The sequence below is a fragment of the Bos mutus genome, chromosome 6 (genome assembly GCF_027580195.1).
Source record: "Bos mutus isolate GX-2022 chromosome 6, NWIPB_WYAK_1.1, whole genome shotgun sequence".
Taxonomy (NCBI): Eukaryota; Metazoa; Chordata; class Mammalia; order Artiodactyla; family Bovidae; genus Bos; species Bos mutus.
The window spans coordinates 21735735-21758785 of record NC_091622.1 but is presented as its reverse complement, the minus strand read 5'-3'; the positions used below and the strand labels follow the sequence as shown (position 1 = coordinate 21758785).

General features: G+C 38.4%; 1 protein-coding gene and 1 non-coding gene across 7 annotated transcripts in view; both read right to left on the bottom strand.

Annotated features, from left to right (window-relative positions):
* Positions 1–3231: 3231 nt before the first annotated feature.
* CENPE (centromere protein E) overlaps positions 3232–23051 on the bottom strand; it is an 82286-nt gene continuing 62466 nt past the window's right edge. For all 6 annotated transcript variants that reach the window (XM_070372069.1, XM_070372064.1, XM_070372065.1 and 3 more), the window contains 9 exons: positions 21604–21801; positions 20745–20948; positions 18373–18588; positions 16049–16234; positions 13800–13912; positions 11790–11887; positions 9198–9381; positions 7311–7576; positions 3232–4767 (listed from right to left, as the gene is read on the bottom strand). In XM_070372069.1, coding sequence (XP_070228170.1) covers positions 4673–4767; positions 7311–7576; positions 9198–9381; positions 11790–11887; positions 13800–13912; positions 16049–16234; positions 18373–18588; positions 20745–20948; positions 21604–21801 — 1560 coding nt within the window. In that variant the 3' untranslated portion in view covers positions 3232–4672. The remainder of the gene's footprint in view (positions 4768–7310; positions 7577–9197; positions 9382–11789; positions 11888–13799; positions 13913–16048; positions 16235–18372; positions 18589–20744; positions 20949–21603; positions 21802–23051) is intronic.
* TRNAE-UUC (transfer RNA glutamic acid (anticodon UUC)) lies at positions 13407–13479 on the bottom strand. Its single transcript has one exon. It is a non-coding gene; the product is annotated as a tRNA-Glu (tRNA).

Below are 23051 nucleotides of genomic sequence, written 5' to 3'. Positions count from 1 at the left end.
TCCCCTGCCTTTTGCTTTATAAAAGCTGGAAAACAACTCTCAAATTCCCAGCCGTCTTTGCTTCTAGAGCTGGTCAATGAAATAAATGTAAGCTGAAATCTCCAAGATCTTCCTTCTTGGATAGAACCCTGAGGACTCTCTGAAAAAGCTTTTGACTTTTGCCCTTTTCTCCTGGAATGCAGTTGTGATGCCTAGGAACATGGCAACCATGTTGTGACTTGGTGTGAGGTCAGAAGCATACATTAAAGACAGCAGGGTGAGTGAGAGAAGGGCCTTGGTTCCTTGAAGACAGCCTTAAGTTGACAGCATTACCATGTGACAGGTTGTCCCATAGTAACCGTAACTGTTGAAAATCAGCTCTCTGAACTTATGTGAGAAAATAAACTTCTTTAGATCATGCTTTTTGCTCTTGGAGTGAATGTGTATTTATAGTAATCACAGTGGCTCGGAACAAAGACTGTTAAGTCAGAAGGATGAAGGTAAGTCCCCCATCTTTCCCTCACTAGCTAAATCAGTCACTTAACTCTACAAATCTCGTCTTGTACAAATTTTCTCGTCTGTGAACGATCACAGCACTTGCCCCAGCGATGTCGCGAGGAGGAAGGACTTGGCGTGTGAAGCCATCAGTAGAATATGCTATTTTTGTACTTTGTTGTTATTCAGTTATTGTGTCCGACCCTGTGACCCCATGGACTGCAGCACGCCAGGCTTCCCTGCCCATCACCAATTCCCGGAGTTTGCTCAACTCATGTCCATTGATTTGGTGATGAGGTCCAACCGTCTCATTCTCTGTCATGCCCTTTTCCTCCTGCCTTCAATCTTTCTCAGCAACAGGGTCTTTTCCGATGAGTCGGCTCTTCCCATCAGGTGGCTGAAGTATTGGAGTACTTGATAAAAGAGTGTTTTTGTACTTAATAAACATTATTAAAAATTCAATTATAATGGATAGAAAATATTGTCCTTAGGAAAAAAAAAAAAAAAAGGCACCAAAACCCAAAACACCCTGGCCTAGTTTTTGGTAACAGAACCTCATTGCCTTACTATAGTTTATACTGTTGAGTCTAATGATCTGAAACCATTATCCAGCTGTGCTCCTTGCTTTAATAACAATCCCTTTTCTTTGACTTTTGAAGATTTTGGAATACACATTTTATGAACATGACAGTTCTCTAACTCTGATACTTTTTCTTGAGGCAGCTTTCTTGAGCCTTCCTTCATCCCCTGATCTTCAACAGTAGTGGTTGCTTTATGACCGCCTGTCTCATGGTAATGCGAATATCTGCTTAACCATTTGTATTGTCAGCGGACTAAATTTCTCCAAAGCTAGGGACTGTAACTTTTCCACCTTTACATTGTGATCAGTTCATATTAAAACTATATGCGTTGTTTTCCAAATACGACGAGTTCCACAAAGGCGGTACATTTTGGTGCCTAGACCGATGATGAGCACGTAGTTGATGGTTGTTTAATATTTGCTGAATATGAATGGTAAGGTCTCGGTAATAATTGTGAGGCTCGAGAGCATGTCTCCTATGAATAATATTTTGTCTTCTTTGTTCCTAATTTTGCTTTTCAGATCATTTTAGTATTGTCTGACCATAGTATTGTTTTTTAACATTCTTGCGAGTTTCCATTGCTGATTTTCATAATCGTTCCTTTGCAGTCATTCACAATATTGAAATTCGTTATCATTAGAGGTAAACAACATACCAAGTGAGATGTCAGAGAGATGGAGGGACAGAAGCTCTTTCCCTGACAGACACCGACTTAACAACAATATATGGGCCAAAATACTTTTGTGAAAACTTTAGAAGCCAGTTATGAAGGGCTTCCCTGGTGGCAGTACCCTAGGTCAGGGCAAAGCTGGGAATGGCCACACTGAAGCAGGTGAGGAGAGCTGTTTCACTTCACCTGCAGCCACCCCTCCCTGGGCTAGCACAGCTTAGCCCCTGGCTCAGTTTCCCCATCATGGGGAGTAGGGGAAAGAGGAGAGTGGAAGGTTCACCGGAAGTTCCAGCTTTTTGAGGGGTGCCTGAGTGACTGGTTACTCTCCCCTGACTCAGAGTCTTGATGGAACTGGCATGGCTTGGCACCAGAGAACCTGCAGAGACTGGTGTGGCTCTTGCAGTGAGGCCCACGTACCCCCTGGAGGCTTCATTTTTGGGAGGGAGGAGAAGAGTGAGGGTCTGGTGTTCCAGCTTTCTGAATGGCTGCACAAGAGACTGGTTTGTGTTTCGTCTGACTTGGGGTGCTGACGGGGAAGCTGATACACTTTGGATGCGTGGGGGCTGATGAGAAAAAAGGACCGTGGTGTGACTTGCTGCTGCAGCACCAAAGAGCCTGCAGTACTGCAGACAGACACCAGAGGGAGAGATCCTGAGCGCCTGAAAAAGAATTTGGCAACCCTCTCATTTGCAAGCCCAGGGAAGGGCATACCCTCCAAAGGTTTCAGAGGCCCCCCAGAATCTATAAACGAGCTGACTGATGAAGGTGTTTCCCTGTATGAGACTAGAAGAGGTGGCTGCTTTTTTTCAAATGCATAAAACCCAGCAAAACGTCAGAAGCCACACAAACATGGACTATCGAAAGAAACAAGATAAATCTCCCGAAACTCAAAAAAATGGTGATCTAAGAATCACCTATCAAAGAATTAAAAATAACAGAAGCTCAATGATCTCAAGACAATGCAGACAACTAAATGAATTTTGGAAAATAATGCATGAACAGCATGAAAATATTAACTAGTAAATAGAAACTATGAAGAAGAACCAAATTCTGGTGCTGAATAATAATCAAATTGAAAAATTCACTAGAGGGGTTGAACAGCAGACTTGATCAAGCAGAAAAATCAACAAACTGGTCATTTGAAATTACCCGGTCAGAGAAGCCTAAGGAAAAAAGAAAAGTGTAGAGAGCCTAAGGTACTTAGTGGACCAACATATGGTGGTACTTCGAGAGGAGAGACAGGGACAAAAAGTTGATTTGAAGAAATAATGGCCCCCAAACTTCCCAAATCTGAGGAAGGAACTGAACGTCCAAATTCAGAGACTTAAGCAGCATTCTGTTAGACTGGAAACCCGATGACTGATTTTACTGTTAATGGCCTTTAGTTTCCCTGGGGAAAGGAATGCCAACTCACTCCAGTATTCTTGCCTGGGAAACCCCATGGACAGAGGAGCCTGGCGGGCTATAGTCTGTGGGGTCACAGAGTTGGACACAATTGTGTGAGCATACACAGAGCAGTTTTATTAGTCAGGTGAATTTACCTACCATTATCAATACTTTGGGGGAAGCAGACATTGTAAAGGATCAAACCCGCAGTGCTGTTACAGTGTCTTGTTTGGGTAACGGTGGAAAGGAGAAACAGGTCCAGGTGAGAGGATTGTAGGAGGGGACACTTTCCCCTTAGCGTTAGTGAATTCCTATGACAGTGTTAAGATAAGGGAAAATATCCTATCCACAGACTTTAGAATGATGACTATGATGCAATTCATAATCTCTTTCTCTGAATAAATAGTCTTACCAAAGAGCCAAGAATGCCTTGAAATCACTAACTCTGTTCTAAATGCATCTTGCTGTTTTGTGTGGTTTTTCAAAATCGTGTGATATAAAGTATCAGATACTTTCTAAAACCATAGTTCATAACAACCTCTTATAGGTCAGAGACCCCTCTGGGGATATGACAAGAGACAGTATGGACCTTAGTATCCTAGAAAAATGGATCCACACACACAAGTTAATATTGAACTTAAGAGGTTTTACAGACTGCATGAAGTCCAGATGCCTTGTGTATCTGTGGGCACCTCAGATTTAGAAAACTCTACCTTGATAGAAACTCTGGCGCTGTTTCCTCATGTCTAAAATTAAAGGACACAATAAATTGGTGTGGTTTTTTTCCAGTTGCTAATGAAGTGCAACCGACTACAAAGTCTAATAACAAACCAATTTAGAGTGCTTGCACAGAGAGTGGGGTGGGTTGTAACTGGAAAGTGAGAAACAACTTCCATAGCTGTTTCAGCAAAAGGAAGATTAAAACTAGAAAATGCAGAGGCTGTATCACTTGATATCCCTTAACAGCCGAAATATGGAATGCATATGTATATTTTTACAGGAAAATTCTGAAAGTCAACACAGAAGAAGAGAGGAGGGCCAGATACACTCTGAGTATCCCCCCAAGAAACCATCAATTAAATTACATGGTGCTGTGATCTGGAACAAGTAATCAAACATTTACTGAATGTTCAAGACACTAAAAGAAGAGTCTGTAATTTTGTTAATCAAATGATATTTTATATTAACTTATGACTTATGCTTTGGAATTCTCTAAGTCATATGTGGATAACTTTATATTAATAAAAATATATACATTTTATGTATACATGGAAAGATTGGAAATTTCCTTCAATAACTTTATTCTTTATAAAACCTATAAATAAATAAAACTTTTCAACTTCTAAAGGATTACCACGTTTAAGAAGAAGGTATATTGCTATCACCATTCTAGATTATGGGAATGCATCCCATTCCTTCATCTTCCAATCCTAGTGGCAAAGTGGGAACTGAACTGAAGTTGGATTGAGACAGGACTGCCAGGGATAGACACATAAAGAAATAAACACAGACACTTCCAAACATGGAATGCTGGGCCTCCAGGAAAGTGGCAGAGCAGAGTCTACTGAGTCTTGCACTCTGGCACATCTCTTCCTGACGACATTTGCCAAGGACCTGGCTGGGGATCCTCGGTCTCCACTTCAGCAGTTTGTTCTTCTGAGGAGGAAAAAAAAAAATATCAACAACAAAAGTAATATTAGTGAAAACATAGACAAAACCCAAATATAACTAAAGTGGAAAGGATGTTGTGACAGTAGAGACATGTGCAGAATAAAACATGGCACTTCGACACGGTCATTAATTTCCTTGTTAAAAAGCACGCTTCACTTCATCAGAGTTGAAGATGTTTATTCCCCATTTTCCCATAAAATGAATGGTTAGAAAAACCATATTGTACATAAAACCTAGAAGTAATAAATTTTTAGTTGGAATCCATCAATCTGAGAAGCAAAGTGAATCAAACAGATTAGCTGAGTTTGATTTTCTTTTGTCCTGTTTTCAGGGAAAAACTAGTGTGCTATACACTACTATGCATTTTAGAGAATACTTAGCCATCGTTGGAAAGCTTTCTTTGAAGCTTTAAAAAGGCACTTTAACTGCATCTATTTACTTATAAGTAATAACTGTTTTAAAATTATATATGCATAAATCAAGGATAGCTGATCTTGAGATAATGAAAATTTCCTTTTATAATTAAAATTAAAAACTGACATTAACTTTTTAGGTTGATATTTTATTAATACTAATTCAAGGATTATGTCCTTTAATTCTGAATTGGTGAATTTTTGATTTATGTATCCCCCCCGGCCTTTTATTTCACTTAAAAATCATACCCGAAAGATCCATGTATTGATAAAAAGACTTAAGCATTTTTATTTGCAGTTTGATTAGTTCATATTATGCTTGTGCCTTTGGCACTTTCAGATAAAATCAAAAGGTGATTAGAAAACATATCAGTTTTTCCAAAGACTCTTCTAAAATGGTATGTGTGTGTGTGTGTGTGTACACACCAAAAGCTCTATGGAAGGGTTAACTAGTGGAAGGTCCTTAAGTGTTTGTTAAATACTATTCAAAGAGCTGAAGAGTTTCAGTTTTTTTCCCAAATTGCTTTGTTCTGTACTATCTCCCTAAGAGCACTGTCAAGGTGCTGACTTGATTCAATTTTGATGTGCAGCTGATGAGAATGAACTGATTCCTTCTTTGTCACAGTTCCCATTTTCTTGCCTGGAGAATTCCATGGACAGAGGAGCCTGGAGAGAGATACTCCATGGGGTCCCAAAGAGTCAGACACCACTGAGCGACTAAAACTTTGACTTTTCAGAGCTCTCATACACTCTGGCAACCTTTGCTCAGAGCTTTACGTATCTGGCAGCTGCCTCTTTTGATGAAGGTTTTTTTGTTTTAGGTTTCTACAAATGCATCATAGGGTATTTCTGACAGGTGGAGACACTGTCACAAGGGCTCTGGCCATGCACTCCTGGGCACATGGTGAGAAAGGCTAAGACACAGCATATTACAGAGCTTCTCCCGGCACGTTCCCCATCTCTGTGGACAGTGCCTCCGCATAGCTGGGCGTGAGCCTGATGTCTGACACCCACTCCATCCAATCAGGCACTGAGCCTGCTGATTCTACCTCCAGATCTCTCCCATCTGTCGCATCTCCTCGACTCTATTGTGCCTGCCCAAATTCACGCTGTCCCCTTGCCCAGGCACCTGTTAAACTCTTGCTCCCATGATTTGTGGGTTACCCTACAGCTGAGGCAATGTGTTCAAAATGTACGCGCCATCACGCTCCTCTGCTCTTGTTTGAAATCTGAAGGCTTCCTCCATCTACTCTCAGGGTCAAGTTTAAATTCTCTACACTCTCTACAGAGTCCTGCAGGTCTGGCTCTTGCCTCTCTTCTTTGGTTCACTGACTCCATCCACAGAAGCCTGCTTTTCCACATCATGCTCTTTCAGCCCTCCCCCGACCGTGGTCCCTCCTACTCTGGCTGGGGCTGTCAATGTTCTGTCTGTAAATGCTCTGCCCTCCTCTCTCTGCTCAGCTAGCTCCCGTTAACCTGTTAGATCTCAGTTCCCCTCTTCAAGGAAGACTTCCGTAATATTCCTAAAACAAAAACCTACTCTAAGCCTCAGAGCCGTTTGCACTCTAGAATTTTCCCTTTGACTACCTGATTGCTGTCTATACCTAGTACACTGTAAGCTCTAGAAGGACAGGAACCGCATCTAGTTTTGCTTGTTACTTCACCATTAGGGTATAATATGTATCACAGAGTTGATATTAAAGAATTCTGATATTAAAGAATTGACTGAATGAATCAGTAAATGATACAAGTCTATGATCTGGCTTGTGTAAAATGAATATATAATCCTACTGGAAATACTGGCCCACTGAATTCATAAGAAAGTCTTTTTCAGTAAAAGTAGTTTTGTGAATAGGGTAGCGTCTTTATGTCCTTGGGAATGTTGCTTGTCCATTTCAGGGAAAAGTTGACAGTTTAACACACAGACTTCACTCAGGGTAAAAAGTGACTGTGCTTCAGAGAAACTCTGTCCCCCCCAGAAAGCAATGAAGTCTCTGCCCTGTGAGCTTGGTCAACTCCATCCTCTCCTGTCGGTACTTGCCTGTGGCATCATGTGGTAAAGAGAAGTTCCCACTGTTATCCCCCCATTTCTGAGTAACCAGTGTATTTACCTACCTGGACAAAGGCCTAAACCTGAGTTATCAAAATAGCGAACTGGAGGAGGTACTGGTAAAGACTTTGATCGGTTATCAAAAAACCAAGATTTCGGCGACTCCTTCGGCACAGGATCTTGGACATTCCGTTCTTTGCATTGAGAAGACATATGGTGTCTCTTTTTAGAGGGTGTCCCAGTCACTTTAGGAGACTTTGGAGAATTCTCACAAGTTACTTCTTTGTGAACCTCTCTTTTAAGCGTTCTCTCCTTCCATGTCTTGACCTCACTGGAAAGATGATGATAATAGCTTAAACGTGGTGGTGGTGGGCGAGGGGGAGTAGGAGAAAAAAGGAGACCACAGACTGCAATTCCTGCAATGTATTCACACTTAAAAAAAAAGTTTTTAAATTGTGGTGTGTGTTACAATATACATAACATAACATTTAGCATTTTATCATATTTACATTCTTGTTTCAACCTAATGCTTCCTGTTTGGACTGTTTTGACAGTTCAGAAAATGAAATGAGGTCAGTATAAACTGAGTAATTGTAGTAAATCTCCATAATCATGGGGATTTGAAAAGAAATGATATCAGATTTTTAAATGAATCAATGATATGATCTAGTGTATTTTGTGGCCATAATTTGATAAATTAGTCTCTGGGATAGATGACTCTAATGTATCTGTTATTTTAAGAGAAATAATTCGTGGTGCTTTCCTGGATTCATTATATTCTTGCTTCATAGAGGAAATGCTACCACATTGCTCTGGTTCCTCCAGAGAGAAACCTGGGCAACAATCCTAGGGCCCCGTCTTCCTCATACTTATTCCTCAAATTCATCTCCTTATTTTTATCTGCACTGGCACCATTCCAGTCCATGCCAAAACTATCTTTTGCTTGGGCAATAATAAACCAATTCCTAAGTTGGGGCCTCCTATACTGAGATCCTGTCTGATCTCGGAAGGTCAAGGTCTCCTCCAGTGGAGGCAATCCTTCCATTACATTTCAGATCCCCTCCAAACGTCCTCCCAATGACCTCTGGGGGCCTGTGCTATCCGGACCAGTTCCCTCTGGTGTTTCATCTCATGCCTCACTGTCTCCATCTCTGCCCTTGCTACACTGGATGTCTTTCAGCTCCACCAGCAGGTCACTGTTTCTGACTCAGAGCATGTGCACATGCCATTCCCTCAGCCTAGAGAGCTTACCTGCCTCTCCTTTCATCTGGCCTAACTTCTATTCAGTTTTCACACTGAATCTTAAAGATTAATCTCTTGATCAACACCACTCCCCACACCAAGACTTGATCTTTCTGTTATATACTCTTTCCTCATGTCCTACTTTTTGATGTTGCTGTTTGCTTGACAGCACTCACTACAAAGAATTAGTTAGTTGTGGACTTTACTTAGTTTAATGCCTATTTTTCCTCTATTGTATCACTGGTAGAGGTTAGTACAAGATTCTATTCTTGGGTAGAAGCCAAATAATTAAATTTGTTAGATACGTTTACAAGTAAAACTAAGCAGCTACAGTAAGGGACCTAAGGGGCTCTTCCTTGAGTAGGGCCCACTGACTTGGGTATATGGACTTGTGGTATATATGAGCTGCCCCTCAAAGATCTTTTTTTACTTCCTGGTTCTTGGCTTAGTTAAATGTAGGTCAGTTGATACATGGCAAACAGATGGAATGGTGCTAGTGTATTCCTATTCCTTTTAGAAAAGACATATGAACTTTAAAAGTTACTTTCTCCATATTGTGTCAAGGATTATCAAATGCAAAAAAATATTTAGTTGGGAAAAAGTCCCCCCCTCTAAAAGAAAACAAACTAAAAAGACAAAACTTATGTGTTTACACCATTCTCCCCAACATGTAACAGACGTAATTTCTGTATCATATAAGGCGATCTTACCTTGACAGTTCGTTCTTTTGCTTTATGAGCTGTTCATTTTGCTGCTTTAACTTAGAAACCTCCTTTTCCAGCCGTATATATTCACTTTTCAGGATAAGAGCTTTCGTGCTTTGTACAATGCCGCTGCCACCTCCACAGGTTAAGGGTTTATTTGAAGGCTGAGTATCAATATGTTCTGATAGTACTGTGGGACGCAAAAGCACAGACAGGTGGGGGATAATTTGAATAGCTCAAAATTAAAACCATAACAAAGGGCAGTAAGTCATAAAAATACCTGACTACCCTCTATCTGGAAGTCAACCTTGACTTCCTTCTCCCTTACCTCACATGCCTATTTGGCCATCAATTTCACATAGCTCTAGAATCCTCCTGCTGCTTTCTACCAATCAATCCCACTACCATAACCCTGTTAGTATTGTTTTCCGTGGCTGCAGTAGTAAGGGTCCTCCCCAGACAGAGCCGTCCCTCACTTGTCGGTCTTCTATTACCAGCGGAACCACCTGGCAGACTTCCTCCTACAGCGTGTGTGTGTCCACCACTCAGTGAACCTCTAGTACTCAATACTGTTCACTAAATGAACCTGAGTTGATATTAAAGCATACATTATTAAAGATTCTACCCTATGTGTGCAGAAGAAATGTAAGGAACTGCTTTGTGCATTTTAGATAAAACTGCATGAAACTGTGAGGTGCTTTCTGACGTAGACTAATCCACTGGGTCACTGGCAATTTCTTACAGAAGGGTACAGGTGTGTGTGGGGAAGATACTCGATGTCCATTTCCTTTTGAATGATTCTGAAATCAGGGACAACATGAAAGTCACAAATCAAGAGTACTTATAGTGATCCTCCTGTAACAACAAGAACTCTCAAGTCTATTTTTATCTCTTGAAGTTTTTCAGGTTGCAGCTGTGATCACCTTAACACTATCTCTGATTCTTTCTTTCTTTCTTTACTTGGCTGGTCAGGTCTTAGTTGAGGCATGTGGGTTCTTTTGTTGTGGCACACAGGCTCTCTAGTTATGGCACACGGGCTCTCTACTTACGGCACACAGGCTTAGTAGTTCTGCGGCATGTGGGTTCTTAGTTTCCTGACCAGGGATTGAACCTGCATTCCCTGCGTTGCAAGGTGGATTCTTCAACCACCAGATCACCAGCGAAGTGTACTCTGATTTTTTTTTTAAATGAGTGGACAATAATACACACAAATATCATCCTACATTTGCTAGACCTTCAGAATTTTCAGCGTGCTCGCACATACAACTTTTAGTGTGATCCTTCAAACAATTACACACATAAGCTAAGTCAGGGCTGTCCTCAGGGTTTCACACAGTGTTAAACGAGGGCAATCAATTCAGAGACCTGTCCTTGACTGTGAATTCAATGCTTGTCCTACTCTACAAAGCTGATCTAAGTATTGGTTAGCATTTTCTCTTTATAAATGAAACATAAGAAACAGAAATACAGAAAAAGGTATAGTTTGAGAGACAGTGTCAGACTTTATTTTTTTGGGCTACAAAATCACTGCAGATGGTGACTGCAGCCATGATATTAAAAGATGTTTAATCCTTGGAAGGAAAGTTATGACCAACCTAGATAGCATATTCCAAAGCAGAGACATTACTTTGCCAACAAAGGTCCGTCTAGTCAAGGCTATGGTTTTTACAGTGGTCATGTATGGATGTGAGAGTTGGACTGTGAAGAAAGCTGAGTGCCGAAGAATTGATGCTTTTGAACTGTGGTGTTGGAGAAGACTCTTGAGAGTCCCTTGGACTAGAAGGAGATCCAACCAGTCCATCCTAAAGGAGATCAGTCCTGGGTGTTCATTGGAAGGAATGATGCTAAAGCTGAAACTCCAGTACTTCAGCCACCTCATGCGAAGAGTTGATTCACTGGAAAAGACTCTGATGCTGGGAGGGATTGGGGGCAGGAGGAGAAGGGGACGACAGGGGATGAGATGACTGGATAGCATCACATCCGACTCGATGGATGTGAGTTTGAGTGAACTCTGGGAGTTGGTGATGGACAGGGAGGCCTGGTGTGCTGCAATTCATGGGGTCGCAAAGAGTCAGACATGACTGAGCGACTGAACTGAGAGATATATAGACAGAAATTTGATCACTGGACTTGAAGACTGTTCCTATGATAAATTTCAAACACCCTGCCAGTAAGAACAAGTTGGATAATATTTATTTTTACTATGAATGGATATTTTTACTGTGCATATGGTTACAATCTACTAAGATATGTGCTTGTATTTTTATTGGGAAGTATACTTATACCCTGATAGTTAAGTCATTCTTTTATAGTACTGAAGATATCTTCACTAATATGTAAAGATTTGATAATGCAAAAGCAAATTTCCTATTTTCTAAGACTCTATAATGGAGAAACAGTCAAGATTATAGGAAACTAAGAAGATATCACAGGATAAATATAAGCCCAATGAATTCATCTGAAAAACAAGTTTTTTCTAAATCAGTGATTAACTTAGGTTTATTCTTGATCGTCATTACCTATAATAGTACTGTTCAAAATGTCAAGTGTACTGAAGTAAAATGGAAAGATCAGGAAGTATCAGCATTTTCCACTTACTTGAGGTATCTTGGGCCTGTTGATTTCTTCTAAGATTTTCTCTCAATAGCCTTATAACTTCTTTTTGATATTCTACAGTGGCTTTTGTTGAAGCAATTCTATTAAGAGCAACAGAAATATGTAAAAACCCAGAAACAGATTTTTAATGAAGGAATAAACACAACTGCTGTCAAGAATTTTCTAGTAAGAAGACACATCATATCAACATAATGTTTATAGGTAGCAGTAGGTAACCCCTCATGATACCTTCCTGGTATCACACATTTCACAGCTATTATATCATCAAATTGGAAGCATTTTGCCTGGTTGCAGGAATGATTTCTTTTTTTAACACTGAGAAATCAATTCTATTTAAATTTCTGGAAGCTCAATAGCTATTAAAGGTATATTGAGTAAAGTTATACCTGGGGGCACCATAAAACAAGTAAATATCAAGAAGGTGTAACAATCACCAGAGCATGAAAGCAAAAAGCAGCTTCTGTTCTAAAGTCAGGAAAGCAAACCCTAGCTGCAGGTCTGGTCCAAAGCGTTATAATCAAAGGTCAAATTCTGCTCACTGTTCCCTGGTAGAGACATTTTATGAACTGTTCGCTTAAGCATTAATCAGCAGAGATAAATTGTACAATACTCTGCTTTTTTTAGAGGCTGACAGTATCTGCTGATTCTATTCTGTAAGTAAAATTGCTTTTTATGATGAAGATCTTAACAGATATGTTTCACTTTTTATCACTGGAAGGCTGGTTAGAACGAATGAAGATCTGAAGTGCTACGTATTTAGCAAAATTACACATTATCATTAAATATTTATTAAAGATTTATAGGAAGAATTAAAAATGTTAAGAGCCAGGAGGGATAAGAAATCCTTTAACATAAACCAATCCTTTTATTGATTATGAATGTGAAGCCCAGAGAGATAAACAGCTTGTTAAAGGTGATATATTCATTAGAGGCAATATATTTCTAACTTAGTTTCCCTGACACTAATGGTCTTTTCATTATTCTATATCACAAAGAACTTCAGGCATGCTATTATGTATATGGTGTGTGTGTGTGTGAGTGTGTGTGTGTTAGTCACTCAGTTGTGTTCAACTCTTTGCAATACCACTGACTGTAGCCCATCAGGCTCTTCTATTCATGGAATTCTCTAGGCAAGAATACTGGAGTGGGTTGCCGTTCTCTTCTCTAGGGGATCTTCCTGACCCAGGGATTGAACCCAGGTCTCCCACATTGCAGGCAGATTCTTTTTACCATCTGAGCTACCAGGGAAGCCCCATGTATATGGTACTACATAAATAAATCAGTAAAAAAGAATATGCTCTTGGGTATTCCCTGGAGAAGGAAATGGCAACCCACTCCAGTATTCTTGCCTGGAGAATCCCATGGATGGAGGAGCCTGGTAGGTTACAGTCCATGGGGTCGCAAAGGGTCGGACACGACTGAACAACTTCACTCACTCACTTGGGTATTAGGTATTATAATTTAAAAGGAAATACAACTTTTCCACAAAAACATGACAGAAAGAATAAATAAAATAAGTAAAAACCAACAGAAACCTTAGCAAACTGGAACCCACAGGTCTTTTTTTTTTGCCACATCTTGTGGCTTGCTGAATCTTACTTCCCTGGCCCGGGATTGAACCTGGGGCCGTGGCAGTGAAAGTACCAAGTCCTAACTACTGGACTGCCAGGGAACTCCCCACCACAGGGTTTTTAACGTTCACTTTCAAGCATAAAAAGGGTATTTTAAAGCTATTTATACATAATGAGCAAAAAGCACCCCCCCGCCAAAAAAGACATAGTGTTAGCAACCGGGATTGTGCTTATTTTAAAACCTTTACATATGTAATGAGAATTTAATAAATTTGAAATCCGTGAGTGGTTGAATTTATTTTTAGAAAAGCAAATAATAATAATTTCTTATATTTTGAAAACTTAACTAATGTAAAGAAATTTATATAGTTAAAGGAAATTTAAGCTTTTAAAAGCATGTTCGATTAAGGCAAAGACATACTCCTTTTCAAACTCCTTTGCATTTTTCATCTTCTCTAGGTCTACTTTCACCAGCTTCATTTTGAGATCTTCTATTTCTTCTTTATAAGGTTTAGCTCCTAAAGCAGCTTTGTCCTAAATGTTTTAAAGAACAGAAAAATATAATAATTGCATAGAAATTTTGAAGAGCTGCCTTGATCTGGCAGATACATTTGGAAACAGCAATCTTTTAATATATGAAAAGCAGGGGAGGCACAAATTTTAACCTTGAAATGAATAACAGATAGATATTTGAGGTAAAGTAATTGGAAGCGAATATGTATTTAGAGAACATATAATTTTGTTTCTCTCAACAAGTTTTTTTTCCCAATTTAAAACAATCTACCTAAACAAATGAAACAGAGGTGGAAAACAATGAAATGGATAGAGACAGGTTAATCAGGAAAATGAAAGAAAAAGATGTCAGTAAAACAATATAAATATCAAACTGGAATCAAATTTAAGGCACAAAGTATTACTCAGCATTGTTGAGGGTTTTTTTTTTTTTAACTTTTTGTTTATTTTTGGCTGTACTACATGGTGTGCGGGATCTCAGTTCCCCAACCAGGGATCGAACTCACATCCCCTTGCCATGGAAGCACAGAGTCTTAATCACTGGACCACCAGGGGATTCCCTGCTGAGGATATTTTATAGTCAAAGGTGGTCCATCCACCAACTTGGAACTCAGGCTTTTACATGAGCTAGAGAAGAAATAACCTTCCATCTTATTTGAGCCATTGCATTTTTGGTTCCCTTTTTTTATAGCAGCTAGCGTGTCACATTAACACACTCTCCTGGATTCTCTCTTCAAAGGACAACTGTTTAAAAATTAACTAAGACCATGATATCCTTTAGCTAAAATCCTCTGATGATTTTCCATCCCACTTAGAATAAAAACCAGAGGAGCCTGCAAGACCCTTTTTGATTTGGCTCTCTGCTATTTTTCACCTCCTTTCCCACCTCTATCCTCTTGCTCACTCTGTTCAGGAAGACACTGGCTTTCTTGTGGTTTCCTAAACATGTCTAGACTTTCTGTTTCTGTGTTGAGACCTTCGTGTTTGCTACTTCCTTTGCCTAGAAGGCCCTTCTACCACACTGCTCACCCCATCACTTCACATCACTCTAAAAGTGTGGCCCTCCTCAGTAACCCTTTATAAAATCACATCTCTTTCCCTTACATTCCTACTTTATTCAGTATCCCCGTACCTTGTCTGGCTTAATTTTTTTCCATTGCATTTTTCACTATTTGACACACACACATATATTTCATTATTTTCTCACTTCCTGAATGATAATGTAAACTCCTTGAAGGAAGGGAGAAACTTTTTTATCCCATCGCTGTACATGTGGCATCTAGAACAATGACTAACACATAGCAGGTAGCCAACAAATATTTGTTGAATGAATAAAAATGTGGTCATTAAATTACTTGAAATATTAAAATATTAGTCTCAAAATTCTAAAGCTTCACAGTGAATTTTCTTGGTTTTTAGCTATACCAACATTTGTCACCAAAACAAAAAAGATTATTTTCTCTTGCCTCTCTGTTTCATGTCTCATTGAGTGAGCCTGAATTTTTAGAACAATATTAAATAATGGAAAGAAGAGACATTCTTGACTAGTTCCCAATTTTACCTCCAATGAAGAGACACTGGAGCAGAGATAACACAAATACCTGTTAGGATTGGACTCAAGTAAAAGAAGAATGAGAAGTGGCTGGGCTAAAACAAAAGGGAGTGGTAAAGACACAGTGAACGAGGGCACAGACGGTGTAATGGCACTCAGGGTCAAAAACATTCATTAACATTCTTTAAAATACAGGTCAGAGTCAGCTGACAGGCTAGCAGGTGGGACTCAACAGCAAGGGATTAAGTGGAAGAAAAAAGACTTTTAAAATGTACTTATCTAATAAAGAATATTATTTGGATCTGAAGCTTTTTTATGAAAAATAAAAAAATATACTTTAAACTATAAAGAATAATATTTATATGTCTCTTAAAAACATTTTTTTAGGAAGATAAAAATCATTTTGGATGAAAATATATTCCTACATTTCAAAGTTGTCACTTGCTTTTTAAAAGTTTTGAGTCCTGAACTTCAGGTATGCACAGATAATACAAAGTTCAAGTAAAAGCTGAGTCCCAAAGCATCTGCCAAATTCAACAGTAAAAGAAAAAAAAACAAAAACAAAAAACCACTCTTATATTTGTAAAATGAGATTGTTAAATTACCTGAAGCACTTGGATCATTTCTTTTGTTTTTTCAAGGTGTTCATTTGATTCATTAACTTGCCGCTGAAGTTTTGCTATTACATCATTAGTCATCTCAAGTTCTTTCTGCATCTTCATAATCTTGCCCTCCTTATGCATAGCACTTTCTTTAGCTTCACGGAGTGATGTTTCCAGAGCTTGAATTTTCTATTAGAAAAAGTATATGTTTAACGTCTGCCATAAAGACAGTCACAATTAAGACAAAGATGATTATATACAGGTAATCATTTTCACAGATCGCATTAACAAAGGATAAAAGAGAAGGAGAAGCCAAATGCCAATTTACACATGTATTTTTTTTTAATTTATAAGCTGACACTTTTTGAGTTAAAAAATGCCCAGATTTTACATTATAAGGTTTAGTGTTTATTTACTAGTTAGCATGGTACCAAGCATTTTAAATAGGCACCTACATTTTAAATGAACACAACCTGAGTTGATAATTAGCTCTTTAATATGTCTTTTCCTTTATTTTTATTATCTAGTTTTGAACTTGAAAAATAAAAGCATAATGGAACAACTGATGAAGAGTAACTTTCCCCACCTCAGTACCCCAGTTGATCCTAAGGTAACAACTTGACTCTTCCAGGTCTATCCTTCTGGAAGTTTTCTATGTGTATCTAAGCATACGTGAATATTCAATTCATAAAAACAGCCACACACACAGTAGGAACATACTATAGTTCTGCATTAAAAAAAAAAACAAAAAAAAACTCGACAATATATTTTCTAGATCTTTCCATTATCAATGCACATTGTTGCTGTTCAGTAGCTAAGTCATGGTCGATTCTCTGCAACCCCATGGGTGTAGCCAGCCAGACTCCTCTGTGCATGGAATTCACTCCACGGCAAGAATACTGGAGTGGGTTGCCATTCCTTTTTCCAGGAATTTGCTCAGATTAATGTCCATTGAGTTGGTGATGCTATCTATGTAGATCTCTCATATTTGTTTTCATGGATACATACATCCTGTTTCATGGAAATCATCTGCTAATGAACATTTAGATGATTTCTAGTTTTTTTTTCCAGGTACCAAAAATACTGGAATTTAAATATCTGAGTTTGTTCATATTTATGAGATTATTCACATAGATATACATGCAGGTTTCTCAGAAAATAATTTCTTTTTGGCCTACCCAGAATTTATTTTTGTTTGAGTGAGGTGGAAATCCAGATTTTTTTTTCCCCAGATGTCAAGCTGGTTGTTCTGAATCAAATATTAAGTAAATCATTTTTCCCTCACTGAGTTGATTGTTAACCATCATCATATACAAATTCTCAAACTTTCCTGAGTGTACTGAATTTTGTTCTGTTCCAATGCTCTATTTACTTATTTCTGAATCATTACCAAACTATTCTACTTCTCTATTCCTATATCATTACCAAACTATTCTAATTTGGCATAATTTCCAAACTAATAGCATACGACTTCTTATCTGATAAGGCATGTCCTGGGTTGCTGCTTCTTCATCTTACTGCTTTGTGGGATGGGTTTCAAATTCCTGCCAGCTGACTGAGGTCTGCAGTAATCAATACACCAATCTACTGTATACTAGTGGCCTTCTGGTTTCCGCTGGTATTTATTAAACTAGTGGCTGTTGTTTTATTATGAGTGTTTATTTCAGTGAAAATGACCAGTTATAATTTACTCTTGGGTTCCCCTCTAATTCATTTTGTGTGATAATAAAATAAAATACCATGTTTGCTTTACAGAGTCCCAGTAAGGGTAAAGTAATTGAATTATTCAAGTAACATACTGATTCTTCTGCACAGGTAATCTGCTTACAAAATCTATTTTTAGCCTCTTCCATTTTTATTTTGATTATAACATTAACCAATATGAAAGACATTGATGATAATTAGAGAAACCCTAAATTGCTCTTTCCCCTTAAACTAGTTTTGTATAAAGACACAGACTATAGTTTAATAGAAAGTCACAAGATTTAGGAAGCTTACACTGTACGGTAACAATACTTTAAGTGGTGTATGCATCTAGTAATCAAATTAAGCTATGAGTTACTTCTGCTTCATAATCCAAAGGGAAGATCTTATATAACACCTAGCTGTTTAATTAGCTGAATGATAGCCACAATAGAACTTTATTTAAAAAAACAAGCCCATCACACCTATGCAAAGATAACCCATGTTCCCTAACACATTCAATACTATAATTTTGCTCTGAAATGCTATGTAAGACCTGTTATATATAAATGTCATATAAAATGTTAAAGGCATTTTAAGATTTTGATGAAACTGCAAATTGAAAAATCTAAGAAAGTACACACCTCTGTGACTTGCTGTGTAGCTCTTGTTGTGACATGAAGATTCCTGTCTTGTGTAGTAGGATTAACAAGAGCACCAGGGGTCAGGGAGAGCTTCAAAGTTTGGTAGTTTTTAAATAGTTTTTGATTGTTTTCTTTCACTGATTTCAGATCGTGTTCCCATTCTTTGGCTATGGTAGCATTTCTTTCTTCAAACTCTGTTAATTCATTCATTATAGCCTATTGGATTGTAAAAACACCATTATAGCTCTAAAATGAAATGAATTACATAAAAGAAAAAAAGGAAAATACTATGAAAATACTAGTGTTCTACGACAAGGCATATGTTGACACCTATTATTCAGCACACTCCAGAAAAGAACTTTAAAAGAATGTGAACATTCTTTGTGGTTCAAATCAGTTCCTGAAATTTCAAATGACGTTTGGATATTGGTGATGAGAATAAAACAGTAAGGGCTGAAGAGCACCTGTACTGCTTTGCAAAAGATGATAATCTCACTGTATTGGATCCCGACTAACATACGAAGAAGAATCTGAAGCGTTATGCAGGTTAAAGTTATTATGCACGTTATGACATATACCACATCATACATGAACATTAACTGACATCTAATAGCAGGACATACCCAGTAAACTGAACAAGCTATTTTCATTCTAAACCTCAGTGTTTATAGGGAAAATCATTCACTGACTTTTCGTAATGAATCTGAAAACCCTGTACTTCTGTGCAGGGAATAATGATCAATCAATATCTTCTTTTACATCAAAGCCTAACTGGCTCTGAAATTACTCATATCATCCTTTTACTCCTAACTTCTAAGGGATGTGCTTTTTGCTGTCATCATGGATGCCTTATTGGTCTCACCCATATATTTCTGGGTGGCTTTACGGCCAGTTTGTCAGAGTTGGATCCTAACTTAGCTGTGTTCTTGCCAGCATCCTGGATGCTCCATGGCTCTCAACTAGGACCTCACACTACATAGAATTACCAGCTGCTTCTTTCAGGGTGCTGGAAGAAGCCACATATCCATGCTGGTCCTCATTGCAAGAGTCCCTACTTTCTTTTTTCATTGAAGTTTAATTGATTTACAATGCTGTGTTAGTTTCAGGTGTAGAGAAAAGCGATTCCCTCTATCACTATTCTCTCTTACTTTTTCTTCAGATCTTTCCCCTTACAAGTTATTACAAAATACCGAGTACAGTTCCCTGTGCAGAACAGTAGGAACTTGCTGGAGGAACTCCTACTTTTTGATCACAACTGGGCCTTCAACATTACAAGAACAACACTTAAATATGTGGAGATTACCTTATCCAAACACTGGCTATGCGTTTCTCCATTGACTGTGAACTATTTTTTTTTTTTTTGAAACAACTCATTTACTATTTTGCTAGCCTGGATTATTTAACAGATGGATGAACAATCCAGTCACAGGCAATTATTTTTTTTAGAAACATTATCTATATTTCAATATGATTAAAGTATTGTTTCCAGATGAAGTTAAAGTCTTTGTTTGGAAATAACTACCCAAACACAGAGACATAACACTAATATTAAACGCTGTAACATTAATCCAGGTCCCTCTGCTCCAGTTACTTATGGTGGTTTAGTCACTAAGTTGGGTCTGACTCTTGTGACCCCACGGCCTGTAGCCCACCCGCTCCTCTCTCCATGGGATTTCCCAGGCAAGAATACTGGAGTGGGGTGCCTTTTCCACCGATTTCCTTCTCCACTGGTTACATGCAGTAATAAGCAATGTTCTCATTACTGTGTATTTTTCTAGGTAATGAATATTCTGATTAGTAAAAGGTGAAACAAACTGTCTGAAAGCGATGTTGGTTCTTATGAATCTGTTCCCTAGGGCTGGTCACCTTTGGAACGATGATTACAAACCATGGTGTGAACATCAAAGCTGAAGGATCCGGGCATGTGACAGTGACACTGCCGAGATGAGAAGCATGTGCGGCCTTACTAATGAAGCAGCTGACTAGCTGTCCAGGGGTTTCCTCTAGCTGTTGCCTGTAGCCCTGAAACAGGCTCTGGGCTCACATTGTCGGGGGCTGCTTGGAAAAGAGGCTCAGTTCCTACAGAAGCAGCCCAAAGTGAGAATAGAAAGAGGAAAATGGCAAGAGGATTTTGAGCGTAAAAAATTGATTGTTACACAGCAAGATTTTATCTTCTTGACAAGTATAAATATATCTTTAATTATCCTAAGGAAGATGTTGTGCAGTCAACTTTTTTCACAAAGCACACGCAAATAAATTTTAAGAAAATACTTAAAATTAAATTGTTCTTAGATTTTTTTTAAACAAATGAGGTAGAAAAATTAAAGCAGACAACAAGAAGAATGAGGTAGCACAAGAAAATTACTACTTACCGTTATTTTCTTATGATACAAGTTATTCACTTGACAAATACTATCATTTTCTTCCTGGATGACATTTTTAAGCTTTTCTATATCAAAATGAGCATTCAACCACTCTTCCAGAAACCGAGTCATTTCTTTTCTATTACTTAATACTTGCTGAAATTCAGTCTTTATGCTATGGAAATCACTTTCTGAAAAGTCCTTAAGAATTTCCTGTGAAAAATAAGCATTGAATCACCTGAACATTAGAAAAGTTTTAATCTAAATATCATAAAAAGGGAAAAACACCTTACTGAACTTTATTCTTAATATTTTAAAGTAAATATAATTTTAGTTTAAAACCTTAGTTATTGATAATAAAATTTTGGCAGTACAACCTATGTAACAAAGGCAAGTCTACAAATCCTGCTCAAATTAAAGCCTCTCAAAACTATACATCTGTAACTAATTATCACAATATATGAACAGTCTCTGGATGTTGCTTTCTGTGCACATAACAGGCTGCACATGGTATTGGAAATTGGATGCTGGCCTCATACTGCTGAGTAGGACACTTCATGTGGAGTTGTAATGAAAATGTTTCTGACTCCCAGTCACAGATCTAGGGAGTTTCAGAAGGCATTTGGAAACTTATTCTGGGGTTCCATGAATTCCCACTTGATGATATTACATCTATTTTTCTATATCTTTGGGGTTCTGAAAGGACGCTACACTATTATCTGGCACTCTTCACACCTCGCCAGCTGTCATTCTGCAACTGATTTTTTATTTTTTGGTAAGTAAAAATGACTCTAAATATATGCAAAGGTACTTTTCAACTTGATAAAAGGCTTGACATCTACTTAAACCCATTTTAAACAAATCATACCTCGATATGTAGATCCATGCTCTGGTTCAATCTGAGGTCTCTTGATTCTCCGGGTGGTACATCATAATCTTGTTGAAGGTGCTGTATTTTCATTAGCAGTTCATTTTGCTTTTCCACTTCATCAATAAAAGCCATTTCATATTTATTGATGGATTCATGTTGTTCTTCCTTTGTCCTTGCAACATAGCTTAGCACATACTTGCAGAGAAACATAAAACAAATTGGGAAATGAAACTTGTACCATGTTTAGATGAAGCTTTAGACCCCTGAGACTATGAGGCAGGATGGCATCTCTTGTTTATCTATGTTCCCTGGTTAAGTGAGGAATGTGGAAAGAGCCATTCTACTCTCAATTTTCTCTTCTCAGCAACTTGGGAGAATAACTTCCAGGCCTCTCTCTAGTTCTATATTTTTGACTTCCTCCTGCAATACACTGCATAGATGTCCTACAATCACCTCAATTTCAATAGGCTTAAAATGTACATGATTACTTTCCCTAGAAACCCATCTATGTCTATTATCCTCTTTTTGGTTAATTATATCATCAACCACCCAGGTTTCCCGGCTAGATACCTGAGATCATTTTCAACATCTTCTGCCTGCCTTGACCGGGTAACAAAAATGGGTATGACATGTCACAAGATTTACTTGTCAAGTGTATTTAGATGTCTGGCTTTAAGATGATAATAATTTGAATATCATATGCTGCATGGATGTCTTTAGTAAGTTCTGGATATCCAATTGCCAGGGTTTGTGGAAGAGTATCAGGGCCTGCAGGGGAATTTACCAAACAGGAAGGCCAGATACCAGTTCTCCACTTCCCTTAACTTCCACCATTCCTTAATCTCTTGTAATTTGGCCTCTTCCTTAACCACTCAACTAAAACCAGTCTGACAGAGGTCACCAGTGAGCTCTATTATCAACAAATTGGGGGGATCTCTTCAGTCCTTATGCCAGCTGACACATCTGCCCTCTTGCCCACTTCATCTTTGGCAGACTCTTTCACTGACTTCAGTAATAGCATTTTTGCTTGGTTCTCTTCCGTCACTTTGACTTTCTCTAACCTTGAACCCATAAGCTGCTCTTTTCTGCTACTGTCTCTTGAAGAATCTGGGTGATGTTACTCACAGATGTTGTGCAATGTATCATCTATATGAATCCCAAATCTTTAGCTTTAGTCCTGACATTTCTCCTGACAAGTCTCAGACTCTCAACTGAATGTTTACTTGGTCTCTCTTCTTAAACACTCTGTCACAGGTATTTCTACCTCAAAACATGTCAAACTGAACACCTAATCTCTTTCCCCTCTTTATTTGTTAATGGTAACACTGTCTACAAACCTGGCTAAACCTGAACCTTGATTCTCATTTTAAACTCCTCTCCCTTACCTTGACCATCAATCACATGGACTACTATCTTGAGCTGTCACAGGTTTGTCCCCTCCATCC